We start from the raw sequence: 12749 nt of genomic DNA, 5'->3' as shown, positions 1-12749 counted from the left end.
CTCTTATGCGTGCTCTTTCATTTTGCATATTTAATAAACTTTTCAAACAGAAATAACAGAGCCACATCAGTGCACACACTTTGTTTGATAGTTCATTCGTTTGTTGGATATTGTTTTCTGATTTAAACACATATTAGGTCATATCGCGGAGATTTAGTTAACCTTACCATGTGTTCATGGGCGAACTCATGTATTCAAGTCGTATTCAACTATGTGCTCATACCTATTTTCGGGAATCATTATGAAATTATTGCCGTACTTACAGGCAAACATGCCTAAGCTTATTGAATTAGAGAAAAACAATAATCAAAAGAGAAAAAATATATGTTCATGCACATGGGCATGTGAAATCACGTCCGTACACATAACATCATTAACTTAGGAAAGGAAACAACGAAATGTAATTTATGATGTACATGTGAAATTAAAGAGCATGGTGTAATTTAAAAGCATGTCAAGTTTTGAATATATCTGCTTCGTAACGTAATGTTATATCTCACAAACGTTTTACTGTAACAGAACGTTTTTTTAAGATAAGCGGTACAGAAAATACACGTCGAATATCTTTCTAAAGATATTGATTGTTATATTTGATCGAGAATGTACACCGCCTCCCAGTTTCGCTGAATGGGTCAAGTTCCCCACGGGTACTACTTCGTACCCCCATTTTTTTTTCGTACCCAAAATTTTTCGAACCCAATTTTTTTCGTACCCAATTTTTTTTTCGTACCCAATTTTTGTTTCGTACCCAATTTTTGTTTCGTACCCAAATTATTTTTCATACCGAAATTTTTTTCGTACCCAATTTTTTCGTACGCAAAATTTTCGTCCCGACAATGACAATTGTGGTGATGTATATAAACTTAAATTGATGCTTTTATATCCATCCTCTTCAAAAGCATCGTCACACCAGTACAGTCATTACTTTGTTTGAATTTTTGTTTTGATGAAAACAAGTTGTTTTATGACATATTGATAGTGTTTAAGTGACTTGGCCACGCGCCCAATAACTGTGGTTTGCACCTGGACTTTTTGGTTAATTTCTTTTCAACAATACTGTTTTCAAGAACAGCAGAATTTTGAAAATCTGTGTCCTTTCTATGTCAAGATTCACTATTGAGGTTAAATTGGTTTCAGTGGATTCTTGACGGATCTAATTAACAGATCTTAAATCATTGGAGTTTGAAGGCCCATACTTTGTCCGTCCACTCAGTGTAACATTAACGAATGTTGTTGAGGCTGTTTATGATAACCATAAGAGCTTATCGCAAAACATTTTGGTTTTAGATTTTTAGCATTACTTTAGTAAGTACGTAGATGTAGGGTTGCATAAGAGAACGATTTCACGAAGTGTAAAAGACATTCGAGCCTTGCTCTGAGAATACTTGGCTTTATTCATATGCGTAAAGATTCTTACCAGGTAAGCCTCTGCTAACCGAACAGACTTATCTGTGACTGTATTTTACGCACTTGCAATAAGTCTGGTTTTTGCCGAGACCGGCTTATTTACTTATTCAATATTGAAACTATTAACATTATGTGAATGTCAATTAATAACTGAACCACACTTCTAACTACACCATTTGTTAACGTTTGACTACTCTATGTGTTCAAGCGTTCTATCATTTATATTTATATATATATATAATAGGGTTGACTAAACTTTTTTAAATATTTAATTGAATGATTTTCATTTGAATAGTAAAAATGCCTTTTGAATATTCGAACATTTGTACTGTTTTCATAAAGCAATTATTTTCCTAATGAAAGAACTTTAAGCAAACAAACATTCGCGCAGCCTTTTAATGTTACAAATGTTTAGAATGGTCATATTACTGGTCGATGTTATGCCATGTAATGTGTCAGAATTGGATACTCAATATACAGCTGGCTGTCCGTCGCCTCTCATATGGTAACAAAGATAATACAACAATATTAGACAGTAATTGAACGATATTAAAAAGGTAACTTGTAATTCAACTATCACATTTTGACTTGCGAAAACAGTACAAGAACAACATGAAACTTAAGTGATTATTGATTGAGCCCTGATTCAAATACGTTCTGCAATTGTTCAGTTATTGTATAATCAATTAATTTAGAATGCAAATTTTGTAATTGCATATACCGTTATGTTTGAAATGGGTTTCATATATACAAAATAATGCTTTTATCTGGCTAGAAAGCGAAAGGTTAATAATGCAAATCATGCAAAACTTGAATATATGATTAAATGAAAATGTAAATATTTGAATACCTATTTAAGTATGCCATGACATCTCATAAGTAAATTATTACATTTAAACAGCTACTGTGTTCCAATGGAATCATTTACTTTTAATAATTGTGAATCTGAAGACTGGTAGCGCTGTATAACTTTTGTTATAATATTAGTTTGAAACACAGCATAACATAGGTAGATATTTGTGTAAATTTGTGTTAATGAATGGAAAAACTAGTTTAAGAGATTTTTAAACTTTAAAGTTTAAAAAATATTATGTGATATTGAGTTGTTTCATGTTCATCTTTTCATTGAATACAGTTTTATAAATGTGCTTTTAGTAAAAATGTTTAATACGGGCTATGTATATAACAGGGTACATCCACTTACTACTCGTTTAACTGCGATATGGACGATGCCAAACTTGCACAAGAGTTCATGCTGTCCAAGAACTTGAACGCCTTCAACACGAGGCTGACTAAGAAGTCCTCGTACGAGTATGAGATACGTCTTGCATCTTCAGAAACGGGAGGTACGATTATTTGTTTAGTATTCAAGCATAAAAGAGAAACATTCTCCAAATTGTGTTATGGTTTGATATATGTTGGTTTGCTTTTATGCTGTATTTAATTCCAATTGTATTATTGCTTTTTTTATGGAAGATTATATATTTATATTTATTTAATTTATTTATTTATGTGTGTGTTTCTGTGTGTGTATCATTACCTCATTGAACTTAAATATAATGAAACCCTCCTTTTCTTGGCTTTTGCATTTCTTATATTGACTTTGTTTTTGTAAGTCAAGGATTGTAATAGTAATAATCATCAATCAGTACTTAGTGAAAAATGTGAGCTTTTTTAATCGCTTTGAGTCCATTTTGCGCCCAACGACATGCGTTAACTTTTCAGTCAAATAAAATCTCTTCCATAGCAGCTTGTCAGATTTTTTAACAAAACTTCACAGATATGTTTTAAGGAGACAATCTTTTATAAAATATTCATATTGTTAAGGTCTTCTGTATATAAAAAATCACCTGCAATTGTTAGGGGTTTAATATCTGTTGTGTTTTATTGCTCAGTGATTCTCTAATGAGTATGGTTATAATAAAATGCCATCGGGTTAAAAATTCGCCACGCCCAAAGGTTCGCATTAATTTTATAGATGTACTACAGTAAAAATCATACCCAATTAACCCTAGGGAATACTTAGTTTCCTTATATGTATATAGTGAAACCGCAAGACTAAGGGGTTGTTTATTTGACATGCACATGTAGCATTGTAATGGGTTCCTCTATCAAGTTTCTTTAAATTATGACTTTTTGGTAAAATGGTCTGCACTCTGGGGGTAAAATTATTTGTTGATAAACATATAGCAACAAAACTTGACAACAGCTTTAAATTACAGTATTTTACAAACAGATGGTGGTACTATACAACTATTTTTCATATCATGTTCCCAGTGATCACATGATTAATAAAGATATATTTAGTGCATGACTTCAATAACCGTGTTCTCTGAAAATTACAGGGTCATGATTATTATAGTTGATGTGTAACAGCGTCTATGGGATCTCTAGAAGTTTGTTGAAATCACTCTCCTGGGGGTAAACATGGGCCACATTACATGGGTGCCATGTTTTATATAAACTTATAGTGAAATAACATTAATATTGGCCACATTCCATGGGCCCCATCTTTTACATAGACTTACACTGACATAACAACAAACATAGGCCACATTCCATGGGTCCCGTGTTTTATATAAACTTATAGTGAAATAACACTAAAGATTGGCCACATTCCATGGGTCCCGTGTTTTATATAGACTTATAGCTAAATAACATCAAACATTTGCCTCATTCCATGGGTCCCATTTTTTATATAGACTTATAGTGAAATAACATTAAAGATTGGTTATATTACATGGGACCCATGTTTTATATAGACTTAAAGTGAAATAGCATTACACATTGGCCACATTCAATGGGTCCCATTTTTTATATAGACTTATAGTGAAATAAAATTAAATATATGTGGAACAACAATGCCAAGAGGGGTATTATGCCTATTTGATTATTTTTTCCCTGCCTGGGGAATGTGAGGGTGAAATGTTATATATTGGTGATAAAGAATAATAACTTAAAAAAACACTTTCTGAAACAACGAAGTACTTAGCTTTGACATCACATTTTTGCCCTTAACCGAGATTGTTTAAATTATGCCCACCCCACCCGCCCTATTATAAGGGCTGAGAATTCCATGGCCATTTGCTCCTCTTGTTAAAATAATTCACCACAAACGGATCACTTGAAAGGAATGTGACATTGTGAAAAAAAGATTAATGTAACTTTTCAGGTGAGAGGTAAAACATGTCTGTGTTGCAGCTTCTTAAGTAATTACAGGCATAATTGGCTCAAACATGTTTGCATCAGGCCTCAATTCAATCGGTCTATGCCATAAGATCAAGCAATATAAAAGAATATTTGAAGAATTGCAAATATTGATGACTTGGCTTCGCCTCAGGGCTATATATGTTTTACAAAAACATTGTTAAACAAGAGATGTGTTTGTCAGAAACACAATGCCCCCTTTGGATTGTATTTTTTGACTTTTGACCTTGAAGGATGACCTTGACCTTTCACCACTCAAAATGTGCAGCTTCATGAGATACACATGCATGCCAAATATCAAGTTGCTATCTTCAATATTGCAAAAGTTATAGCAAAACTTTACTGTAAGGTTAAAGTTTTGGGACAGAATGACAGAATGACAGAATGACAGACAGACAGACAGACAGGCCAAAAACAATATGCCCGATCATTCGATCCGGGGGCATAAAAAAATGCACCTTTAATGTTTTTCTTTATACTGATGGTTTAGCATAAGAGGATTCTCTTCTTTTTTGTTATTCTATTTCAGATGCAACAGTGTCACATTAAAAAACATACCTCGTCAATTAAAATCAACTACAAGCTAATTGTGCATGTAAGGATACAGCAAAACAGTTTTAAAAGTCATCCTGTTTTTTTTGTATGATTACAGATGGTTTTATTCCTGGTTGTGATGAAGAGTTGCTAAAAAGCCACGAGTTCTTAGCAGAGGGAGCAGACGAACCAGTCACCTTCCATGTCACTAGGGGAGACTACTCAAAGCTGCTTGCAAAAGTTGTCAGCTGTTTTGAAAAAGCAAAGGTAATCTTTATCATTTAAATGGTATAAATACCCCCATAGTGACTTGGGATTGTGTCTTAAATATGTTGTCCAGGGTTCAATTAACTCCCAGAAGTACTGGTTCTTTCCAATAAAACTGACTCAGCTCATATATATATAAGGTAAAGGCTTTTGATGCAACTTGGATCTAATACAATAAATATGTGTTCACTTAAAGTAGAAGGAAATTACAAAAAAATGTTTAGTTTCAGTTACATACTACGAGTATATTGTGCCCTTTTTCGTATATATAAATAAACAATTGAGAAACACAAAATTTATAATATACTAAAAGAAATTATATTGAAATTGTGCCATGAATATACATCGAGGGGTCTGAATGTTATATTAAGCACAGTGACAATATATGGCCTACGTTTACTTACAAATGGCAACCTGAGACGATAATACAGTTGCTTTTTAATTTTAACCATTACATAAATAGATCCTTATTAGAATTTGGAGACAAATGGCTTTCAATTCTGGGATAAACTTCTCTTTGAAAGCCAAAATCTGCATAACTACTAAAAACTGATTACTTATTGATAAATTTACTAAGGATGTACATATAAATCTGCTACATGTATTATTGTCCAATAGGAAAAAATACCGTTACCGGTCATTTGCTAAAAAGTAGCGCAAACAATCCTGAAATTGGGAAAATTCGAGTCGTGAAATCATCCAATTTGGAAATTCGTGTCGTGACATTTGGAATTGTAAGTCATATTTAAGTCTTGCGCATCATTATAACATATGCATTACACTAATCGTTTACAGAAATAATATATAATTATTTTGTATTAAAGTCGGTGTAAAGAACACAATCTAATAAGAACAAACATATTTAATAATCTGTTGCTTTTCAACTCTCACTTATCAATGCCTTTCTCTTTCAATCAATATTGTTATTTTCGGACTGACGCTCACTGGAGTCATGGTTAACTTTCATAGATTTAGAAGATCCTTTTGCCTCAGAGACCTGGTTCGACATCGACTCACCCTTTTTCTAAAAGCCAATGTTTGTCAATCAGTTTGTCAATCAAACGATTCCGTGAGGCTGGTGACCGCGTTTTATATCTTCGCAAAGTTTTTATATTATGACTTATATCAGTAAATCCAACGATCGGGTAAAAAACGAGTAATATAATTAATGGAAAAATACACTGAGCACAAACCAAATCTATTAATTGATTAGGCTGTTTTATTTAACCCTAATTAATGAGCAAGTGGTTACACACAATCAATTGACAATATTTTTTCAGTCGCCTAGAGTGAACTTTTGGAACAAAAAAAACGCAATTAAACTTCTTTTTTAAATTTGTTTATATGCCGAATGGAAATTTAAGAATTGTTGCATGAATGTAATGACAGTTTTCAGTAATTTATAAAAAAAAAGGGAAAAAACTAGTTGCATCTATGTTGTTAAATGTAATTCAGTAGTTTAATACTTGTACAACTGAGCCCATATTTTAGACAGCTTGCTATCATGTACTGGAAGCAAATGATGTCAATAAATTCTGAAAAAATTAAAAATGTAATGATTATATCACACTGTGTTAAAACTTTGTTACAGGAGTTTGTGACCAATGAGATGGAGTCTCACATGATGGATATGTACATTGCCAGCTTCACAACGGGGTCTGTTGAGTCACACAAGGACATGGCTAGAATCTGGATCAAGAACAAGTGGCCTTCAGTTGAAACGTGAGTATGGGGGGGGGGGGTCTTATATGATGCATAACCTTGATTTCGGGGGTGGGGGAAAGTCGTGCATTTAAGTTGTACATGCGATTGATATGAAACTGTTTATTGTACTGCTTGACAGTCCCGAAATCTAAGCTTGGCATGGAATCATGGGGAAAATGTTGTTAAAGGACAAACACAATAATACATGATGTATAGAGGGTTAATAAAAGATGAGATGAGAAAAAAGTTAACCCTTTTGTGTGTTTTTTAAAACAGTGTTTAAACTCAGTTGTTAATCCATGTTCTTATTTATAACCCTTACTTGTATAACAACAGGTTTATTGCATTCCTGGAGTGCTACAGGGATCCATTAGGTGTTCGTGGCGAATTTGAAGGTAACAAATAAATTAAAAATGAGGGTCGTCCAAAAAAGCATAAAATTCGTAAAAAAAAGAAAGTATGGTGTTTCTTTGTTTGTTTGGTTTCTTTGACATCTGCAGACTAACTTAAGGCCAAACAACTTGTTCATGCCCTCTGTTTCTCCGGATGCTGATATAGCAAATAGCAATTGGCCTGTCAGTTGATTAATTCGTCCTTCCCACGGTCTGTCCATTTCTTGTTAACCCTTAATGTTGGGTTTTGTCCAACATCCAAATCCCTATCTACAAAGGTCTCATTCTTTCATGGATGATGTTATTTGAAAACTCTCTTGATGTTATATATGTTACATAAAAAATTATGCCAAGTTTTCACTTTTCAATTTGTCTCCAGGGACATCTCAGACAAGACATTCATTTTTTTTTCAAAACTGGTGGACCTAGGCAGAACATATAAGGTGGAAAATTGAACATAAATTCTAAAATCAAGAAGAACATTAAATGTGATAAAACTAATCAAAATAAAATCTGAATTTACTTCTGGATTCCCTATACATATATGTATGTAACACACATCTCTAATAAATATAATAATTATATTTAAGCATATTAAAAGCCTTTACAAATGAACTTGTGTAACATTAAACATCTGTTCAATACGTGCATTTCATTCTTTTCTTAAAATGTTTAGCAATTGTATCAGAGGTGTGATTATAGTAATTCAACTGTACCAGAGGTGTGATAATAATAATTATAAATATAAATAAATAAATAAAAATATGTATTTATATAATATAGGTATATTGTACTAAAGTAAAGTAACTGAAACACATTTTGTATTTAATACAGCTTTTGTGGGTATTGTGAATAAAGAAAGGAGCGCTATGTACGAGGAACTGGTCGACAACACTGTGCGGCTGCTGAAGAACCTACCATGGCCGCCTGAATACGAGATGGATCAATTCCTGATACCCGAAACAATGTCAATTGATGTTCTCACGTACGGAGCGTCCATAATTTCCGAGGGTAGCAACATTCCAAACTGTAAGATGATCATAATTGGTAACTTAAATTATAAACTTAGTTGATATATTCCTCTTGCAACATCTTTAAAAGGCTGGCATGTTTGATTCAACATAGTCATATGTCGTTCTGTCAGTCTTAAACTTTTCCGAAGAAGCTATCCGACACTTTTCAACTAACAGCGTATAATCTTTCTTACATCGTCCCTTTGTTGTCTGGCGGGTGGATGGTGTCAAAAAGGACGTTTCCGTTATGATGCAAGTTTTAATACAATTATCTTTATCAAACTTTGTATCTAGCAAGCTTGCATAGATATCTCACTTGACATTCATCTGTAACAGGTTGGAACAAGGTCACCGTTGATTAAAATAGAAAAATATTGAATACAGATATTTTACCGCAATTCTGAATGCAGTTAGCGTTCACGACATTGCAGCATAGAATTTGGGTCCAGCCAATGTCGAATTCATTGATACGTATGATGTGTAATGGAATGGAGCAAAGACGCTTACACACACACTTGTAGAATTGTTCTTAATAATTTATTGAGTCAATATAAGGAAGTAAAACTCCAGCTGCTGGAGCAGTATTGAATTCTTATTATAAACAATTAGTTGGTCCTTTATTTAAGGCAACTGTAAGTCATTACCACAACGCTTCCAAGTCCAAAATATATTCTAATCAAACAATAAATGAGACATCAAAATCCAACCACACAATAAGGGCGGAAAGGAGTAAATAACTTCATATAAGTTCTATTCTCAGCTGTGTTAGAACCCGGCTGTCCTATCATGCACAAATCAGGTATTAATATATACACAAATTCCTCTGTAATTGCAAAATTACATATACCTTGTCATCAAACACGAAAACCAACCCCAATTAACGCTGTAAAGTAGTCAAGAACTGTAATTAAACAACTTTAGAGGGATTCCATATAATTATGGATCTGCTATCATGCAACATAAAAAAAGCTATTTGCCAATAGTTGTGTTCTCGCCGACTAGTTTGGTGTTAACATTTGATGTCCATTTGTCAAACGGCCTTAAACCAAGCCTATGTTGTCATGTCAAAAAAACATAATATTCAACTATGTCTTTTATAATCAATGTGTTTAATTGTATCGCATGACATTTAAAATAGAAAACAGGAGACAGGTTCGTTTCAGTCAATATCTTTAGTAAGCATTGACGGATCTTGATAAAACTCAAGATATTACAAGATTACACAGAGGCCTTTTTAGGAATGCATATCGAGCTTCTTGGGTAAAGGTCAAGTTCCCGGTTCCTAAAGATAGGAAATTAGTTTATGGTGAATCACTTTAGTTTTCACGGAGGTATTACATTGAAATTGTGTATTGAAGGTTCGAATATGCAGGTATAGCTTGATTGTCGATTCGGGGCCAATCGGATTAAGATCAAGAACACAGATGCTTAAAATAGAAAAAAACCTGTATCTGCACTTTTCATTTAATATTAATTGAGATATTGTGCTGAAGTTGTTTGTGTTTTTTTCTCTAACATATATTTCTAGCTTGTAATTAGATGCGGAAACAGTTTGGTAAAGATCAATAACATTGTTAAAAAAATAGAATACATTCAATTACCATTTCAACAAGTGATGAAGTGTTCATAAAGCGTGTTCTCATGCATTAAAATATGTTAAAAACATACTTTAATGACATATTTAATAGTTTTGACTCAATATATTTGTTTAAATAACAAACTCCTATTGCTTGCAGACGGTGATATACGGCAAGATGAGGGCTCCAAGAACACAACATTTTTCAACAAAATCATAGTTGACTGTTACAATGGAGAAACATTCATTGATATTGAAGACAAGGTATGCATATGTCCACATACAAAATCACTCATCAAACTGGCCGAAAAGAATTATTCTTGTTTATATGACAAAGAAGTTGGATTTTTATTCATGATGGCATTTGTTGTGTATGTCCCTGAAGGGTGGCATATTGTAATCAAATTACTCTGCAAGCATTAAAGGGATTAACATGCAACTAGTTATTATTATGATGAAGGGTTGTCGTTAGAAACTGTGCTGCATTGTGTCGAGCAGACGATAGCTCCTCTAGTATTTAAGGTGTTTGAATAAAACTTTCCGAATTGATAGAGGATATGGAGGATAATAACAATGAAATATAACTTTTGTCAGTATGTTTTTCGTTAATACCCAAGCTTATTGTATATATATAGAGAGAATATTATGTGAGTTTTGGATAAAGACCGAGATTATCATGCGAGGCTATTATATTTATCCTATTATTTCCTACCTATTTTCCATTAATACTTATCAAATATCGCATATTTTGACGATTTTGTTTTTCCGTAGTTGACAAAAACAGATTCTCCAACTTTTGGAAAAACCCAAATCTGATCTAAAAATAGCGATAGTATAAAGCTCAAGTTTATACGATCGTTGTTAACTTGTTATACTATCAATTTTCATCTTGTAATATGATAAAATATGTTTCCTGTGTGGATCATAACTATGGCATTATTAAAGGTTGAATACCTATAATGCATAGTACAAGGGCCATAACTTAGTATTTTCAGAGTTTTAGCCTTTTGTTTAGTTTTTATTATTGGAGCATACATTTAAAAGAAGCGGAGAGGCTAAAGTACTTTTTTAATTGCTCTGTTAGTTTTGAAGGGAATAATACCAAGGTTTTATTAAGATAAGGAACACTGAGAGGAAGTGCAGAAAACAAAAATTATAATTCGTTCTATAGTATGTATGAGTTATTGTACTTTGCTCGTGTTTTGTTTTTTAATTAACATATAACACTTTCCTATTTTCCCATACTTTGAATGTTAATGTCACACTTTTGGGTAAAAGCAATACTAAGGGGGAATGAAAACCAACAGTAAGCTAACACGTCTTATTTGATAAATGCAATAGCTGTATTTATGAACAAATATACCCTATGTCTTGGTCTACTAAGATTGTCTCAGGTTCGTCAACTTTGCCCCTTCATCCCCATAAGATAAATTTTTTCCCGCACAATTACAGAAATATATATTAGAGTGGAATTAGCTTAACAATAAAATATGGATGTTTAATCCTTTAAATGTTGCCTATAACAATGGCCCCACCAGTTAAGTTTCAAAGGGGAAGCAAAAATCCAAATGTCCATAAGTGGTCAAACTTTTATGGGTTGATGTGCACCAGCTATATAAACTTGCCTATTGCACATCATACAGCTACCTAATTTTGATTTTATGTCTTTCATGCATTTCCGTAGGTTTTAAGGTATGAGTGTTTGGCCCCTGTAGCAACGCTGATGTTTTACGATCTTTGTTCGGGGTTTGCAGGATTTGTATTCGAAATTGATGGTGAGCACCTATGAATTGCATGTTGGCTTGCACGAGCTCTACGGACATGGCAGTGGGAAATTGTTCTATGAGGTACATATCCGTTTCACCGTTATTTGTTATCCTGTCTCAAATTGAATGTGTTTTTTTTTTCATTTGTTACAAGCAGCGCATAGTTGCAAAATGTTTATGTTTTTTTTTCAAATCTTGGAAAACTTTCATAGACGAACACAAAGGTGCAGCGATGAATATTCATCTAGTTGTAAAGTGATTGGTATTTATTTAAATGAGACTAATGCATGAGCAAGTATGAAGTCAGGCTGCACACTAATTAACTTAATTGCCCTGACTCATTATGCAATCATACACATGTGACGTTTCAACAAACCATTTCAATTTATCACGTTTTTCAAAAACAGATTACGAGATCAGTATATCACTAACTGGAATGTCAGTATTACATCACGTAGCTCAATGATCCTATATAAGGAACTAAAACCAGTGTTTGAAAGATCATCGTATATTGATAGTGTTGAAAATAAAGAAAAACATATGAACTGTATTGCTAAATTACGTCTGTCGTCTCACACATTATCTATAGAAACGGACAGACACCTGAAGATTGAAACAGATCAACGCAAATGTATATCATGCAGCCAAAATGACATTGAGGATGAATTTCACTTTGTTTTTAAATGTCCGTATTATAGTGATGTTTTGAATGCAGTATTTCCAAAATGTTATAGAATCCGGCAAATTATGTGCAAGTTTATTAAACTTCTTAAAATTTCAAACAAAACTGTATTTAGAAAGCTAGCCATGTTTAGTTTAAAATGCTTTAAAATAGAAGAAAATGTCATATATAAGTAGTGTAAAATAATATTATATTTTTACA

General features: G+C 33.0%; 2 protein-coding genes across 2 annotated transcripts in view; one reads left to right on the top strand and one right to left on the bottom strand.

Moving 5' to 3' along the window:
- Positions 1 to 12749, bottom strand: part of LOC127865239 (E3 ubiquitin-protein ligase RNF185-like) — a 422044-nt gene that overhangs the window by 72581 nt on the left and 336714 nt on the right. The gene's annotated exons all lie outside the window — the stretch shown is intronic.
- Positions 1 to 12749, top strand: part of LOC127843730 (dipeptidyl peptidase 3-like) — a 42917-nt gene that overhangs the window by 21434 nt on the left and 8734 nt on the right. Inside the window, exons 6-12 of the mRNA XM_052373506.1 lie at positions 2597 to 2753; positions 5267 to 5415; positions 7007 to 7137; positions 7456 to 7514; positions 8346 to 8540; positions 10261 to 10364; positions 11855 to 11947. Of these exons, the coding sequence (XP_052229466.1) occupies positions 2597 to 2753; positions 5267 to 5415; positions 7007 to 7137; positions 7456 to 7514; positions 8346 to 8540; positions 10261 to 10364; positions 11855 to 11947 (888 nt within the window). The remainder of the gene's footprint in view (positions 1 to 2596; positions 2754 to 5266; positions 5416 to 7006; positions 7138 to 7455; positions 7515 to 8345; positions 8541 to 10260; positions 10365 to 11854; positions 11948 to 12749) is intronic.

Source organism: Dreissena polymorpha, chromosome 1 (assembly GCF_020536995.1).
Source record: "Dreissena polymorpha isolate Duluth1 chromosome 1, UMN_Dpol_1.0, whole genome shotgun sequence".
NCBI lineage: Eukaryota > Metazoa > Mollusca > Bivalvia > Myida > Dreissenidae > Dreissena > Dreissena polymorpha.
This window is presented reverse-complemented; position numbering and strand designations above follow the sequence as displayed.